Source organism: Zootermopsis nevadensis, unplaced genomic scaffold (assembly GCF_977971745.1).
Source record: "Zootermopsis nevadensis isolate Lab colony 2312 unplaced genomic scaffold, Znev_1.0 Znev_ptg000023l, whole genome shotgun sequence".
Classification (NCBI taxonomy): domain Eukaryota; kingdom Metazoa; phylum Arthropoda; class Insecta; order Blattodea; family Termopsidae; genus Zootermopsis; species Zootermopsis nevadensis.
Window position 1 is genome coordinate 4,698,153 of NW_028259155.1, and position 18,430 is coordinate 4,716,582.

The 18,430-nt window shown below is 34.7% G+C and overlaps 1 protein-coding gene across 5 annotated transcripts in view; it reads left to right on the top strand.

Moving 5' to 3' along the window:
• Window positions 1–17,179, top strand: part of LOC110831257 (ELAV-like protein 1) — a 114,421-nt gene extending 97,242 nt beyond the window's left edge. The window contains exons 5-10 of one of the 5 annotated variants that reach the window (XM_022067040.2): window positions 3,172–3,325; window positions 6,848–6,886; window positions 8,232–8,487; window positions 9,027–9,068; window positions 10,050–10,091; window positions 11,678–17,179. In XM_022067040.2, the coding sequence (XP_021922732.1) occupies window positions 3,172–3,325; window positions 6,848–6,886; window positions 8,232–8,487; window positions 9,027–9,068; window positions 10,050–10,091; window positions 11,678–12,002 (858 nt within the window). In that variant the 3' untranslated portion in view covers window positions 12,003–17,179. The remainder of the gene's footprint in view (window positions 1–3,171; window positions 3,326–6,847; window positions 6,887–8,231; window positions 8,488–9,026; window positions 9,069–10,049; window positions 10,092–11,677) is intronic. The other 4 variants (XM_022067047.2, XM_087354443.1, XM_087354442.1 and 1 more) reach the window with 4 other exon arrangements.
• The last annotated feature ends 1,251 nt before the right edge of the window (window positions 17,180–18,430 follow it).

The window sequence follows — 18,430 nt, forward strand, 5'->3', positions numbered from 1 at the left end:
TAATTTTCATATCTTAAGTTCTGGATAAAATTAAATTATATATTTTTATTTTCCGACTTCACCGTTTAAACAATGCGGTTTTCGAGTAAGGTTGTAAATTTCTTATTTTTTTTATAAAAATAAGTTCTGAATAAATGTTTTTCCATGACCCGTTTCCAAACAGTAAGAAGCCCTGGCTGACACTTCACAATAACACTCCAGAATCAACATGTCTGCTCCAAGTACCACTGCAAAACTGTGGTACGTGGGAAAGAAGTACTCCTTGTTACCGATAGTGGCGCTTCAGTGAGACCACTTGATCCTCACTGATGCCTACGTTCTTGACGTGCCCCATTTTGTCCTATTATGTGTATCTGGCTGAAGACGATGATAAACTTAAGATTTTATCAAACAAAAATATATTTCCTTGGAGACAATTATAAAATTATAACAAAAATATTTTTCTATCGATAAAGTACCAGAATTCAAATTTGAAATAATTATAATTTAAATAATATTAATAATTTCGTAATTAAACCATGTAACTTATTTTAAAATGTAGGTTCAATATGTGAGTTTATATTGTCATAACCGACAATAATTGTAATGGGATTTCCGAAGTATTTCCTTCCTTATTAGACAAGTGTGAAGTGATAGTTTTGATAAATTACATGTCAAATGAATAAGTGCTGTAAAATAGCAATGATATTTGTCTTGTAATTTATGGGCTTATATTAATTTACCCTGACAACGCCAATATTAATTACTTTCGTTAAAAATTTAGAGGCTTTCTACACCAGTCGATAGAACACACATTTAACAAATTTTTCAATACATATCCATCAGAAGACGAGTGACATATATATTCATCGTTTCAAAATAATTTATTGTTAATAGAATGTTTCTTTGTAAATTTGAAGGTGTATTGTATATTGTTTTGATTAGATTTTTTTTACAGAGTGTGATGAATTTAAATTTATACCAGGTGATGAACCGTGTTTAACGAGTTACATAGTACCCGTGAATATTTTAATAAGTGCACGATACATATTATAAACGATTATATTAATTCTTGTAGCATTTTCATGCACGCATTTAAATGATTCCTGTGGAACTAGCGTTTGTTTTAAATTTCGCTTTTGTCTTGGACAAAGGAGTACGTTGGAAGATTGTGTAATAGCAGAATTTAGAGCATATTAAAGGTTCTCTAATGGATTAGAGCTCATTGAATCAATTACACAGATATTTAATTTCCAGGAACTTATGAGCGCATATGTTTTTTAGGAGCTGTCTTCAAGTTTCGTTAGTGTATCCGACAAATGACTTACAATTAAAGTAAAATAAGTGTTAGTTAGGATCATTTCAGATCCTTTGTAGGTGGCTTTCTCCATATTGATTCATTTTGGTTTTAATCAGGCGATATACCGCACCCAAATGTCACTTGAATTTTGAAGTCAGTGGAAAAGTACAATCTCTTTGTTAACACTGAGCTGAATATCTAGTGCAGGGGTGGCCAACCCAAATGATCTTTCGGGCCACTTTGGAAATGCATCATAACTCTGCGGGCCACATATAAAATTATATATCCTCATATTAGATTTAGATACACTATAGACATTTTTTTTGGAGTGAAAAATTGAAACATAATGAGTTATTATTATTGTGTTTACTATTATTCTTACATGTAAACATAGATAATATAATAATAATGATACTAAGCGTACATTGTAAAGAAATATATAGCACTAAAAATTAAATATAATCTGAATCTCGCGGGCCGGAAAAATGTTCAAGGCGGGCCGCGGGTTGGCCACCCCTGATCTAGTGTAAAGCATATAGAAGAAATGTTTTATGTGACTGATTTAATTACATTCCCGGTCAGCATTGTTTACCGCGAGCTCCAATCGATAATTAGGGCTTTGATAAATGATGGAATCTAAGAACAATTCCACCAAATTTACAGAGAAATCAGTTCGATTCTACCAGACTACACGGCCATTTTTATAGTCGAAGCTGTTGGAACTGGAAGTCTTAAGGCAAAGATTCTTCGCTGCGTAACATTAACGTGACATTCACATTCCAAAATATTGCAGTGAACTCTTGTGTTTTCAGATACGTTTGGATCCGTTCTTGAAACGTATCACTGCGCGTGGCTGCCTAGATGTATCTGTAAAATCTCGCATGTTTTTTACTCACGTCTGATTAGTTTAGAATTGTTTATATCGTTTATCCAACGGTACAGCCTGGCTGCTGGCTTCTGTTAGATATTTTTGAAACTTCAATGTGTGTGTGTGTATATGCAGAATAGTGTAACGCTCAGAGATACGTCACGGTGGGTCATGCGTTGTCACTCGGACGTAATCAAAAAAATTTCGATAAGTATGGAGTAATCGATTTTAGTTTCGTCGACCTGATTAATGACAAGATATTCTTTTAGATGTTTGTACACTAGAAATGTTGCAAAGATTTTATGTAGTCAAATGTTGTTACGGATTTAGAACGGCATCGGATAGTTAACAGAGTCTATTTGCAGTATCTTGAAATCTTTGAAACCGCGCACAAGTCAAAGTTTTAAAATCTTATAGCTTGTGTTTACATCACCATAGATGTTTCAGCATTACAGGAACATTGTCAATGGCGAATATTTTATTATTTTTTTTTGTACGCAAAGTGTATAATTTGAACAGTCATCTTATTATGAATATTATTTATTGATTAATCACCCGTAGTTGTAATCCTGGGGGTCTCGGGTTCGATTCACGGCGGTGCCCGAATTTATAACTTGTGTTGGGCAAGGCCGTGGTCTAGGCAACACGGAGTTTTCCTCCGTGGCATCCCAACAATTACTCCATTCACACACAGAAGAAGGCAATGGCAAACCACTTCTGGATCATCTGCCAAGAACGTATATGAACAGGTCCCAGTCCGAGAAAAGGATGGAAGGATCCTGTTCATATGGACCTGTCGTCAGACAGAACACTAAAAATAAAAGTTTATATTAAAATGAATAATTAAATTGTAATCTGTCTTAAAACAGCTAATTTGAAGGACGTCGAAAATATAATAATTATTTCAATTCAGACAACGATCTAGAATTTTAAATAATCTCAGTTAACAGTTTTTGCATTGTAAGTTATCTCGTCAGGTGGATTGGATGAGTATGAAGAAGGCAAGTTACTTGTTGTGTTTTAGGTGTCGTACGCTCGGCCTAGCAGTGAGGCTATAAAGGGTGCCAATTTATACGTCAGTGGGCTGCCAAAGAACATGACTCAACAGGATCTTGAGAATTTGTTCAGCCCTTATGGACGTATTATCACTTCACGGATTCTCTGTGACAACATTACTGGTAAGCGTATATGTCACGTCTTCTTACTTGCATTAAATTAACTTACGATAAAATTATGCATTTAAAAAAAATACCTCTCTAACCTCTCCCTGTTCTGATATAAATTTTTAAACCTATCGTTGAATCTTTTTTACATGCATTGTGTGTCGTTACTATTTTTTTAAGAACAATGAATATGTTAATTACATAACTTCGAAAACGAAGTTATCATTTTAGTACGCCACCAACGAAGACGATATGGTATTTTTTATTGAAATATAGCTTTAAATATGAGATGTCGTTGTGAAAAGCTGTCAATAACAAGAAAAGTAAATATATTTGGTATGTTTTTGTGTTTCCCACGAAAATATTTGTGTTTTTCTTCCACGACTTTTGTAGTTTGTTTAACTTAGCCATGTTGGTCTTTTTTACATTATTTGAAAACTTGTAACTGAAAGAATAGAATTTGGAAGTTCTCACAGAAGTGAAAATGTCGATGTTCGTCTTCTTGGTTGTGACACCGTGTGGACTTATATTTAGATACGAAGGTTTTGGAGGGTAAGATTTATAGCCTTTGTGTTAATTGAATAGTCCAGACGAGATGTCGTTAAGAAGACTAAAACATCGTTAATTAATTTCAAAACTTATATTTTGAAAAACTTTTCATGATTTTAGTCTGTTACACTTCATGATACAGATATTTGTTCTCATGGGATTGTACTTAGCCGAGATGTATACATATGTATTGTTGGTCTGTACGTATTTAAACGTAATTTAATTACAGATTTAAATAGGATCCTGTCCTCTTATATAAAAATATTATTAGTAATTAATTTATTTTACTTTGTCTCTAATGGCGGTGGATATTTGAATTCTTGAGCTTAGGTAATATTTAATTTAGTAAATCGCAGACTTTTTTTGCATAACGCATCTGCGAGATTAATTCGTCACCAAAGTTTTAATAAATCTCTGTAAGACGCCTGTATATCCAAATAACATCAAGACATACGCACAGCACAGAAATAATATATCACGAAGCTCGCTGGCTTAATTTTTTCGCGACAGAGGAAAATCATGGCATGCAACATACACAGAAGGTATGTTATGAGCAGACATAACATTCTTATTAATACTTCACTTTTATAAAAGTTAAAAATGATGGAATTCTAAGAATAAATTTTTGTGTACAATATTCAGTACTAGGGGCAAATTAAATTGACGCTGTAAGAAATTATTTATTGGAGGTTAAATTAATAAATCTACTCGAATATTGGCTTAATTATTGAAATAACATTGTTTCTCTGTTATAACGTTCATAATTTTATTATGAATTTAAAATTTTATTTACGTTGATTTATTGATTTGTCATTAAAGATTGTGTGATGTTACGGAATTCAAACTCTGGCCTTCTGTGTCGCATGAGTACCATCTTATTCCTTCTGCGTAGCTGAAAATATGTATATCATCGTTTATTTACTCCTGGAAGTTGGTATTTCTAGCCCTATACGTAAAGTATTCGTAAAAATCGTGGAGAAATTTCTAAACGAAATCGTTTTTATAGTATGTCATATTTAACATGAATTTAATAGAAAAAAACCTATATTTATCGCTAAATTTATATGAGTATTAATAAACCTATACTTACTTCGTGCTGTTTTAATTTATAATAACGTTAGGTAGCCAGCCTGTTTCTTTAATTACGCAATATGTGACGTTACATTCCGTAACTTTGATCGAAGTAAAACTTTTTTTCAAAATGTTTTCATCATAAATGGATCTGTATACAATTTTAAAGATTTTGTTAATTTAAAGTAAATAATTTGTTTTTGAAATAAGACAGAGTAATGTATGCTAACAACTCAGTTAAACTAATTCGTAAAATAATCTTACACAAGATAATTCAGTGTTTAGTTTTACAGGTGGGATATTTTTCTCTTAAAATTACAGGTAATATATTTTTACTAAAATATTCGTTATAACTTTTAATACGCCACCAGATTTGTCAACTAGAACTCTCTCTCTCTGGATTACAAGTTTGTATTTGAATCCTCGTCCTTTTAAATAATGTAATATCGATATCAAATATCGTTTTCGTCGTTATACTAGGAATCGATTCTATTTCGATATCCTGTGTAACATTACATAACATAACATAACATTTTAATCCCTTGCGTCTGATTGTGACATCGTACGTAATATTTATGTGGATCTTCTCTTCGACAATAGATCTATTTTCTTTCTACGTTAATCCTCATATGATCTACAGGCGATATCAGTACTTACATTTGTAGCTTTACGTCTTCGAAGTTACGTATTTGATGACGTAAGGTGTTTCTAGCGTTTAATTTTTCAGAATATTTGGAACTTCGTACTTCTTAAAATCAGAAATGAATCGTTAATTTCACATATTTAGACAGTATTTATAATTGAATAAAAATTTTCTTGGATATTATCCATCGTCTAGTAAATATTACGTTTTGTATTTACTAGACGATGGATAATATCCAAGAAAATTTTTATTCAATTGACTCTTCACCATCGTCAAGAAGTTTTAGATCTGATAAGTATTTATAATGTTTAATAATACGTAATGTTTACTAAATGCATTTATGTATCATTAGACATTCATAAGGCCTCATACGTCCCTCATCAGAGGAATTTCGCGTGTCTAGCAAAATTTATGTTAGGTTAGGATGAAGAAAAATTTATGAATACATTTATACGTTTTTAGAGACGCTAAGGTCTTGCGTCAGTATTGAACAATTCAGACGCGTATAGCGTGCAGATTTAAGTGTGCTTCATTGTGTCTGGTGAATCATCTGGTTACTGAAGTATAAACTAAAAAGTCCAGCTGGAAGTTTTCAGACTTTGAGAGTTACGTGTGTAAAGATCTTGCTGTCACAGTTACTAACCCCCTCTGGTGAGAGTAACATGAAACTATTTTTCTACGTTTTCGCATCGGTAAGCAGGATCCAAAATTTGTGTGCCATGAAAAGTAACAGACAACTTGTTAATAATTTTATTGTACAATTTTTTTTTGTAACGATGGGCTCGCAGAATGTTCAACGATTTACTATTGCACCTTAATAATTCTCTCTCTCTCTCTCTCAACCTTATACGTTATGTTTCTTTGTTTTGATAGAATGCTTACGTGAGACGGGGTAAGGTATCACAGTGGAATTGATGTCGAGGTCTGGTGTAGCACATATTAAGCCAATTTTATATTAATGTTTTGATGTGGTTGTCAATTCTTTTGAGCTGAATAAAGAATGTTCTGTTTTTAAAAGTTATGTTGGATTGATATTTGGCCTTGTGATGGTTTTACGTGGCTGTCGTACGATATTAGCAGTTAAAAGCGAAAATAAAGAACCCATTCACATTAAAATTTACAGAGTTGGAAGGGAATTTTTAGAGTTTTTTTTTTTTACAAAATTTGTTTTGATTTAAAAGAATAAATGTGGATTTGTGTCATGAGTGTTAGTCTCTTTATATCAGTTCAGAAATATGTTGTATATTTTTTTTCTCTGGTTTTTTCTTCCGTAGTCCGCCAATATGTCAGTGGAGCTGGAGAAAGTTTGCCCTGTACGTGAGTGAATCTGTTTGTTTTTAACATTAGGATCTGCTTTCCCCTTTAGAATAGTGGTCTTCATCAAGGTGCAATTCCTTGTGTTATTTTTGGAAGCAGGGATTAGAGCTATGGTTCCTTGTTCGCTACTAACAGCCCTCTGTTCGATTGCCTGATTTCACTTTTTCTTTTTCGATTATAATCCATGAAAAAAAAAATTAAATTGGAGACCACTGCTCTATTTTAAACCCAGTTACCATAAGCAGTTTCTAAATCACACGCAGCTTAAAATTAAAATATAGCGGATTCTAGTGCACGAAATGGTTTGGTTAACTTGAGTTTTGTTATAGTAGTAGTTGAATCTAATGTTTTTTTAAAAAAAAACACACTAAAACCAGAATTAGTATGGGATAATAAACTTTGGGTTGGGCAATAGCACGCGAACACATAATCCTTGCTTTGCTCACACCCTTTGTCTGCACTCTTTTGTCTCTTAATCGTGTGTGTGTGTGGTGGGTGTTTTTGTATTTGCAGTGTTTTGCGTTTCAAGACACGTCAATGCGTTCAAATGCTTAGTTTTTCTTTACGATGGACTACGTAAAAAAAATTTTTTTTTTACGTATAGACCGCCACGTGTAGTGTGCAATTACGTGGTAATTAGATAATTAATAAATTCAATTTGCAAAGTATAATTTATTAATGGGTTACTTTTATCCTCAATATACGTCACTTGTCGTGAATTGAAAAGGCATATCGGTCATTTCTGCCATGGCTGCATATGAACACCAGGCCTCGCTTAATTTTCTGGGGAGGTGGACTTCGATTTCATGTATCGTTGCTGTGGGGTTTTGGAGGGTAATTATATTATTTATTTTACTAGGAAGACTGTTTTTTAAAACCCCTCGGTTACCTTTTTTTTAAGTTAATATTTGATATAGTAAAATCATCTGACGTAATGACCATATTTAAGATACGTGATTTTTGGTCTTGACGCCATGGTTATTGGTGATGGGTGGGCTGCAGACGACGGTAAAGTGAAGGTTTACTTCGTTGAAGAACCTGGTATGTCCCTCTGATATACCACTGCCAACATCTCATGGCCAAAGAACTGTTTTATGTAGTGTCTAGCTTGGTAGTCTACCTAGCGCCTGCTATTTGGAGCGTGTGTGCCACGTGACTTGATTTGACCAATGAACGCAGGGCCACACCCTCCCACTGGTGTTCATAATCATGGCAGAAGAATGTTTGTCGCGAAGCAGGCACACGCTCTATAGAAGGAGACTGACGAAAGACAGTTGAAGGTTCACGACAGGTGGCGTCCCAGTCGACGAGAAAGTCGTTTAATGTTCGTCGATCTTACAGGTCTGTCGAAAGGAGTTGGATTCATAAGGTTTGACCAGCGCATTGAAGCGGAACGAGCTATCCAGGAGCTGAATGGAACCATTCCGAAGGGATCCACAGAACCGATCACCGTAAAGTTCGCAAATAATCCTAGTAACAACAATAAGGCGATCCCACCTCTGGCGGCGTATCTGGCACCGCAGGCAAGACGTTTCGGCGGACCGATACACCACCCGACGGGGCGCTTCAGGTATATTCCACTGTCACCACTATCCAGGTACTTGACTTTCCCAGTTGAATTTTGTTTCTAATGGTTTATTTACCACTAGCTTTACTCCACTTTGTTATCGTTCGTTTCCTTTCAGATGTTTCCGTTTGTTTATTTTTTTTTAAATTTTTATTTTCATACGTATTTTGATTTTTTTTTATTGATAAAATTTTGTGTTTCGTTGGTAGTTTATGTGATTTGTGTGCTTCGAATCTTTTTTCAAGTGTCCCGTTTGCGTGGAAAGGTATGACCATCTACAAGAGCTTTGTTCTCTCGCAAAAAAAAAATAAATAAATAGCTTTTTGTAATAGACCTGTAGATAGCAGTGTATTAGTATAGACTTCAGAAGAAATTAATATTCCTTGCGAATCATCCTATCCTTTAAAGAGAGCTGCTACTTGTTAACATTTGTAAAATTTAAGGAGAATTGTGGAAATATTTTTTTTTTCCCCACGGAATTTGCGAATCAGTAATAGGCCTATTGCTACTTTCCTGTCGCACATATCACGTGATTTGTATTTGCTACATTGGGGTGACTTTCCATCAAGCAGCCCGTATGGACTGCCGCTGTGGCCTGACGCAAGAGATTGGTAAGTAACAGCTGTGATGCGCTACGCTACGCTACGTTACGTTACGTTACGTTACATTGCGTTCCGTTGCGTTCCGTTACGCTAGCTCAAAAGTATACAATAATAATAATAAGACTCATGTTTCTTTCAGTTAATTTGATGTAATTTGCATGAGTAGGATTTACCGAGGGTTACTCATATAAAATATGAGGTGGGGTCCAAGTTAACTTGGACACGATGGACTCTTATCTTATGAAGTCAAACGCTGGCCAAGGTAAATTCCGTGGCCCTGTTACCTGTTGTTAAATTTATTGTTTGCGATTCTATCCCGACTTTACCTTAAGATCTGCTTTTTTTACTTTCATAGCATGTTGTAATAAAACCTGCTTTAACTTGGTTTGTTTTATGTAGATTTCTATCCAGGAGACTGGCTTCGAACCAATGAACGTTTGGAAAATAGCCTTTCTCAGCCTTTGTAGATTCCTGTATCTGAATCTTTAATTCGGCTGTTTTATTTCACGATTATTATTTTAGTTCGAACTGGGGAATTAAGACTGTGGTGTACAGATAATTTAACGTTAAGAATAGTTTTTAAAGTTAGTGAATTTGTGTTGTTTTTTTTAAAAAAAAAATTGCAAGAATTTTGTAATATACATGAATGGAATAATTTAGCTGACACGTCATGAAACAGAAATAAATTTATTTTAAAGTTTAGACATCTTGCCTGTTTGTGAGTTAAATTTTTTTTTTTTAGTATGGCTGCTAAACTTTGGCATTTGTACTTTTTCCTGTATTCTAGAAGATTTCAAAAAAAAAATTCTGTATTCATAATTTTTATCTATTCGAATTGAACCCAATGTCCGTAGTTACGTTTACAGGTTTTTCTCGTTCATGAATCATATCTAAATGATTTCCTATTTCATTTAGACTTATCTTCTCAGCTTCACATTTAATAAACTTGCTGTTTAATTTTCTTATGTTTGTTTCTTATGTTTGTTTTAGCACTGGCAAGACCATGCTAGCCATAAACAAAGGCTTACAGAGGTCAGTATTATCGTGTTTATACAATCATATTACAATATTTATTTTGTTTGGTGTTTTGTTTATGCGGTTGTGTGTGTGACTCGAGCATGGCGTCCATGTTTTGTTCTGTATGTTAAGTTTTGTCCCATAGCCTGTTATTGGTCGCCAGGTAGCCACAGTCACTCAACATTCTTAGTATCCTACTCATTTTAACTCTCAAGAGTTAATGCGTATACAAAATACGATCATGAAATGACGAATGAAGATTTTGAGGTTAGGTTTCGTGATACTAGATTATAGAAAAATCTACCCCGAATCTTAACCATTCCACCGACCTGACATAAGAATTTGTTATTCAACGGGATATTTTAAAGATAATATGATTTGAAATCATGGTTTACGTGTTTTTATCTTAACCACGTTGTAAGCAAGTCAGCATGCATTCTATCATCAGATCGCCGATTTCCATCTATCGTAATATTCATATTTAATACAATTGTTCTTAACCGTGGATTTATGTCTCAATATTCTGTAAAATTTTGACGTGTGTTGCTGTCTGTTATCGACAATTTTACTTCGACTTTGTGTAAAGATTCTCCGTGGCCCTTTGCTGGTATATCGATTTGGTACGCAATCGAAGTTTAATCGATTCGCGCGTTCCTTGCACCAAAGACGAGTCATTTTAACAAGTGTTTACTTCTGCGTTTAATATATTCTCTCTCTCTCTCTCTGCATTCATTCGAAATCACACCACATTCCGAGTTTAATTAATTAACCTTGTTTATTATCAAATTTTTACAGCACTCATGTTATTGGATTCACTACTAAAGGCAAACAACTAGCGAAATGTTCGATATTATGGTCAGATGTTCGATAGTTCTCCGCTTTGTTATCGATTAAGCTCTTCGACTTCGATTCTCTTCATCTTAACCTCAGATATCAATAGATCATATTACGTATTTATTACGTTTATGAAGTATTTTATCATCTGTTATCGTTAAATCTTGGATTGAATTCTGTGTCATTGACGTAAATAGCATAACAGGCAACATTTTACGTAATATCCATGTCTGTTTTGCAAGTATCAGTCCGGGTATCAGTAAACAGCATAAGAAATTTCGTACGTCAAACAGTCGACAGGCCATCTTTGGAGAGGAGAGCTTTATGTATTTCGGTGGTTTACAGTGGAGAATATGAGCCGGGATAGCTCAGTCAGTATAGTGACTAGCTACGGACTGGACGACCGGGGTTCGATCCCCGACGGGGGCAGATGATTTTTTTCCTCTAGCCTCTGCGTCCAGACCGGCTCTGGGGCCCACCCAGCCTCCTCTACAATGGGTACCGGGGTCCTTTCCCGGGGGTAAAGCCGGCCGGGGCGTGATGCTGACCACTTACCCCCATCTAGTGCCGAGGTTAAGAATGAGTAAGCTATACGGGCTCTCCCCCCAAGCGTCTATATGGCGTATAGTGGGATAAACTTTACAGTGGAGAATAGTGAACCATAGAAGCTTGTCGTGGTCGTCCCTAATCCTTCCCAATGCCTGTCCCGTCGTGTTTAGTGTGTAAGGTAAACTTTTTCGTTCAATTTGAACGGTTTGGCGTTGTAGGTATTCACCATTGGCTGGTGATCTGCTGGCCAACTCGATGATCCCAGGGAATACCATGAATGGTTCTGGTTGGTGCATCTTTGTATACAACCTTGCCCCAGAGACAGAAGAGAACGTCTTGTGGCAGCTTTTCGGGCCCTTCGGTGCAGTTCAGAGTGTGAAGGTTATTCGAGACCTGCAGACCAACAAGTGTAAAGGGTTTGGCTTTGTTACGATGACCAATTATGACGAGGCCGTCGTTGCAATCCAATCTTTGAATGGTTATACCCTGGGCAACCGCGTTTTGCAGGTTTCTTTCAAAACCAACAAGAGTAAAGCTACATAAATGTTGACGAAGAAACTGTTATGGGCCGCCGCCATATTGGCAGTGCGGTTATAAAATGTGACCATGCTAGTCAACTGAGGCTGTATTTGTCTGTATCTTATCAGGATTTTTAATAGTCCTGAGAAAACAGCTTATTGCTGGGAAATGTGAAGATATCTACCCCGCGCTCCGCATCTAAAGACTGTAGGTAGTACAGTCATGTTCGTATCCTCCTCCCCCCCCCCCCTTGCAATCCCGCACCAATAATTACGAGACAAATGCAGCCTTCAGAGGAGTTATATCTTTCCATTTGTACTGTGGTAAATGTATCAGCAGTACATCGATTATAATTTGGATCATACTGAGCCAAACACAGAGCTAGTCAACAAGAGTGCAAGTCATGTGGTCATGCGAGTTTGCTAAGACCCAAAATGGAATCCTCAAAATCTTGATCATTTTTTTGTTCTGTTATACGCTACTAGTCATAAATAAATATTGCCGTGGCTGTAGGTGGGGGCACGGAGACGTCCCACTGAAGATAAAAATACTTATTTTCATTTGGTAACTGCGGCGAGATTTCTGGGTTTTTGTTCAGGCGTGAATAAATAAAATTAATTTCTTTATTTATAATATTAAATATAAAATTTTATGGTACTTAAATAATTTTTTTTTGTTCGTGTAGTTTTTTTTTTCGTTTAATCACCTGACAAAGTATGTGATTAACACTGCGTATATTCATATTATTATTATAATAATAATTATTATTTAATTGTTACAAGTAGTGACAGAGAATACACCTATCGTAAATGTCTCTTATTATTCTGAGTTAATACACACGTGCATGTGACAGTGGAACTGACTTATTTTGGCATTAGTGCAACGTTTATGGAGGTATTATTTATAATTTTGAGTTTTCAGAATAATTAAACAAGTTGTTTTTGTGTTGACAATTTTTTTTTTCATTTCATTTGTTTACGGTGAAAATCCTGACAAGTTTTCCACAACCCGACTACTACTAACAAATTTGCACTGACCAGCTTGTAATTCCTTTATCCTTGGTTATTTATTTGTGTTTCGTGATATGACGTAGATCTCAGGCAACGTAAAAAAACTTATGGTCCCGTTTTATGTATTTTTATCTCTTTTCTTTTTTTTTTAGTTGAAAGGTTTTGGGGGAACCACAAAGACTTGCACAGAACAATAATTCATAATAATTAAATAATATAAATAATGAAAATAAATCAGGTAACCTATCAAATATGCTGCCCAACTTGATATGTCAACTTCCACGAAAGAAATTTATTTTTGTAAGAACACTTATCAAATTTAACAAATGCATTCCTAGTGGGCAAACGATTTTAAATGAAAGACATGAAAAAAGTATGAAGAAATTTAAATATCTAACGAAGGAGAATTTGTCTCCTCGCATTCTTAAAGTTTCTATAGTGTCAGGTAGTTTACCTTTGCAATAGGAGTTTCTGAGCTAAGTGTGTTTGCACGGGAATCGAACTGTCCTCCACGTAACCTTTTTCCTGTTTATCCTTCCCCCAGATTGGTGAGCGGGCATTTATATCGTCATAAATGGCGGCCAAGTGGCTATTTCACCCTATTTTGACTTTGATGAAACTGTATTAGTCTGTTGTGTCAGGGGATATGCAGCAACCCCTAACACTCAGTCTGCCGAAATAATTATTATTTTCGTAATTCCTATTGATGCAAGCAATATACTGGGTATAGAGGGAGTCCTAACCACTTGCTAGTCGACTTTCGTGCTCGCTCGCCACACTGCGAGTTCGATCCCGTTAAGACTGTCAGACGTCGTCGTAGTGGAAGGAATCAGGATTCTTACGTAATGCCAGGAGTTTTTTGAATACAAAATTTTGATGGACTTTATCTTTCATGGTCACAAATGTAAAGATTTAAAAAAAAAATAATGAAAAAATGTATATATATTATACTTTGCCTGAGATTAGGAAAGATATAGAAAAAAAACCTTTTTTGATAAAAAACTTTATCATGCTGTTGAGGATAAGAGTTTAACTACGAAAGAGTAGATTATAAAAAATGAAAAGTTCAGGAAACTCGATACACTTTTTCAGTGTTACTTTGCCCCCTTGATAAATCAACGAAGAAAGATGTACATTTAGTGTTACTTGTGAACATTCCTTGATAAATTTCTCACGGTTTGGCCCTTTATGTAGTCAATGCCAATATATTTGCTTGTGTGAGATATATTATAGTTGCAGCTATGTTAAATTTCTGAAGAAACCAAGAGACGTATTTCTAAATCGTAATATTAGACTTGGTTTTTACAGCCATTAGCATCTCGCTCCCGTAGAGACTTTAACGCGCGAACCTTAGATTTTAAAAGTGGTAATATTTTGTATGATACTCAAAACAATGGTGCATACATCTGTTAAGTTCCATGGGAAAAAAAATGTACAGAGAGAGATATTTCCATGAAGATGAAATAAGATAGTACTGGAACCGCGATGTGATTTATGAACCTGATGTGGTTCCCGAGTATATTTTGGGTTGTGGAGACTGGTTTTGAAAACTGCTTCTGCATTTATCAAGATTGTGATTCATGCCTGTTCTATACAATTAAAGATATAAATAACTTTTGAAGCTTTATAGAACTCATTCACCTACTTAACGGATGCAATTTTGCCAAAGTGGTATTGACTAAATGTGGGGGAAAAAAAAAACAACAACAACATACGATGAGTTTGTTAACTTTGGTATTTTTCCTCATTCTTCATAAATAGTGGTTTGCTTGATTGTGTATTTAAATACTCTTTCTTAATATTACTTATTATTATCCTTTATCTAAGCAAGGCCAGTCAATTGCAGTCTATTTTGACACGCGATGGGAGAATGGATAAATATAACGTGACGACAGACTCTGACAGACTCTGCGGTTCAAAGCACAAACTTTACGTTGGTTTCTATGTGGGTCGTTGGGAAAGACGTTTGTATGGAAACTGACTCTTTAACTGGCCTAATACAATAAAAAAATATATCTATCTATATATACATATACATATATATATATATACGTAAAAATAATAAAAAAAAAAATGAAATGTGGACTGCATTTGAAGGTTCTTGCTAGAAATCTAGGACTTGTATTCGACTTTGTGTGGTGTAGGTCTAGGTTGTCAAACTTGATTTTTGAGGGCCAGACTCAATTTGTATGGATGTATCCTGATTTTCCGGCACCGGAGATTATATTCCGGTGTAGGACTGAAACAATTTGTGAGTAAGCATTCCATGGACTTTTATAGAAGAGACAGGGGGTTTCTGTAATGCAGTACCTCAAAAAATATGTAATTGATGCAATAACTTTATGAAGTTCTTAAAAAAAAAAATTGTAGCTTTAGATAGAGTGATGAGCATATTAGATGCGCAGATTATTGGTCGGAGAGTAAACGTTCTTTTCCAGTCGAAAGTTTGCTCTCGGGCCCGTGACGTAATGAACCACTTTCCCTATAATTTATTCCGTGCTCACTGAAGTAACAAATCTTAAAATTTTATGAATCTCATTTTTAGTATTTTGTGAAGTATATCTTGTTACTTCGTTTGTGAGCGGCCATTCTGGTTACATACTCCCTTAACCCCCCCCCCCAAATTTCCCAGCCCCCCCCCCCCCCAAATAGATGTATTCCTTTTTTCTCCCTTACGTATTTATAATACGTACCATGGGCTGACAGGTAATGCTCTGAGCACAAGGACATTTGAATCAAGTGAGTTTGGTCTGTTAAGTATGGTAATTTCTCTACGCTAAACGTTATGTCGCTGTTGGATTACGGTCCACGGAGGAATTCAAGTCACTGCTGCTTCTATCTTGCAGTGCAAATCTTTATTGCTTTTGTCTAGTGTCACATTGCATTTAGGTGTACGTATTGATGGGTTATATTTATCCAATGAAATGATTCACTACTTAAATGATTTTTCATCTAGTTGTAGGTTTATATGGGTAGTTCAGGAAACGTTCTGAGTGTCCGGTGCCATATTTATAGTTTGAGTATCTTAGCCAAATGATGAGGAGATGAATTGTCAGCATTAGAGCTAGAAGGTTTCACCTTAGTTGTCTTTGTATTTTGCTGTAATTTATTGTATAACTTATTATAACACAGGATAATGGGTTGGACTTTGGTTATCTTTTGAGTTCCAGGAGAAGGATATATTAGATAATGGAAGATGTAAGGGAATTTGAGTTTGAGAGTTAATCAGAAAAGCTGGAATAATTGCTAACTAGAATGGCCAAATTCTATCCCATTTAATTTATCGTATTTATTGTTAAGTGTAAGAGACTAGTCAGTTTAAAATACTTTTTGTTTGTTTGTTTGTTTCTGCAGTAATTTTGTGATTACTTAAGTTTAAAAAGTCCAAGACGTAACATTACGCTATGCCACAGTAATTTCATCCCAAGGATCTCTTGTCATTGTAAGACGTTAGTGTGAAGGCAGGCAGGCGAAAACTCTTGTTATGGTTGGTTTTCGTTGTATTGCAATATTTGTACTTTTCCATGTTGAAAAACTCAATACAATAAATTATTGGAAAATAGTCTTTATTAATTTCTAGCTTAACCACTCTTCTGTTTGGGAACTAACACACCAAGAGACGTCACCCGTTGTTAACCCTTTAAATCTTACGCTCGCCTAAATAATCTAGTCCGTACCGAAAAGAGAACACCATCATTTATACGTTACAGAGATTTGATAACGTCGTATGAGGAAATATTCCCTGTTTACATTGATAATAATACAAATAATATTAAATACAGACTTGTTGGTTGTTAAATAATGTGGTACATTTTACCACTAGGTTTTAAAGGGTTAACTGATCCGTATAAACGGGAACAAGTCATCCTTGGTGTGAAATGTGTCGAAAGCAGTTAAAATAGATTTAAATGTCAGGGAGTATCACACATAGGCCTAGGCTATGTATATCAGTTTATTCTCGTTAAGTTAACATTTCTCTCTGTCTCAACTACTTACCTGAAAATACTGTCAAGATTTTCTCTACAATTTTTAGACTTTATTATACTCTTTGTCATGCAGTGGAATTTCTAGTCAACTTTCTGAATCTATTTTTCCATGTTTACATCAATTGTTACAGCCTGTTCAATTTTGTAAGCAAGGAATATATTGCCTATACGTAATAATATTTTAATAAATTAGTGTTGGACTAAATGTTAAGTTTCATGTGTTTCACACTGTCCTAAATTATCCGGATGGTACCAGTTGTCCCACCGTTGTTCACATCTGGATATTACGATATCTCACTCTCAGTGCACACGTATTTTGGAATAAAAATGTGTGTGTTAACTTATTGGAAAAAAACTAGTAAGAATTTTTTTAAAAAAGAAAAAGTTTTGAAAGCAAAAACATGACAATCGAAAAATTCTATCATTTTTATAAAATATGCGTGTGTTTAACGTGCTGGATGTGATACCAGTTTGAACTTCCTTCCACTTAAAATTCTGTGTATGTTTCTAATTATTTTATTTTTATCGAATTTTTATCCGACGTACAGATTACGTGGGCGGACCGCATTCATTTAACATCTCTGGTGTTACAAGCTGATGCTGATTTATGTTTTACTTAGTTGCTATAAAATAATATTCACTACAATATGTTACCGTGGCAAACATTTATCTACGATTTTGTCACGTGATTAAGGCACTTATAACATTTATTCTGATATTAAATATTAATTTCTTGTTCATAGTTCCAATTCTATCATCACGTTTAAACTGACCGCTTGAAGAAAAAGTGTGAAATAAGTATAAAAATATTGCAAAAATCATATTTTATTGTGTTATTAAACAGCTATTGTATGTACACAACACTTCGTCGTCAGCGAAGAACATCTTATGACGTTTTATCTATAAGAATAAAGGCTTGGTTGACCATAATATTAATAAAACGACCTCTCAATTTATAGCAATGATGGTAATATATATATATATATATATATATATATATATATATATATATATAAAACTTACAAGCAGTCAGATGTACACTCAATCTATCTTCTTCCTAGGTATTAATCGTGTTGATATAACATTGACACGTTCTTATAGTATTCGTTGCCCATAACCTTTTAAGCCTAAGACTTCTTTTGACGTCGATGAAAAATCTCACGGGCCTTGAACTTAGAAAAATTGCCAAAAATTATGGTTTTGGACATTTGAAGTAATTATTAGTGAACTGTAATGATCTTATGAATTACTTTTATAAGTTAAACTGAATGTCTGTAATTTAACGTGAACCATATTTTAGTGATTTACAATTTGGCCTGTATCCCGACGACAAACGTTTAATGACCCCTAGCGTTATTCATTTTTGGAAACGATATATTCAAGTCTAGGCGAGTCAATTTTTGAGAAAATTCTATGACTGTCGTGTGTCATAAAAATTACTGCTCTGAAACAATTA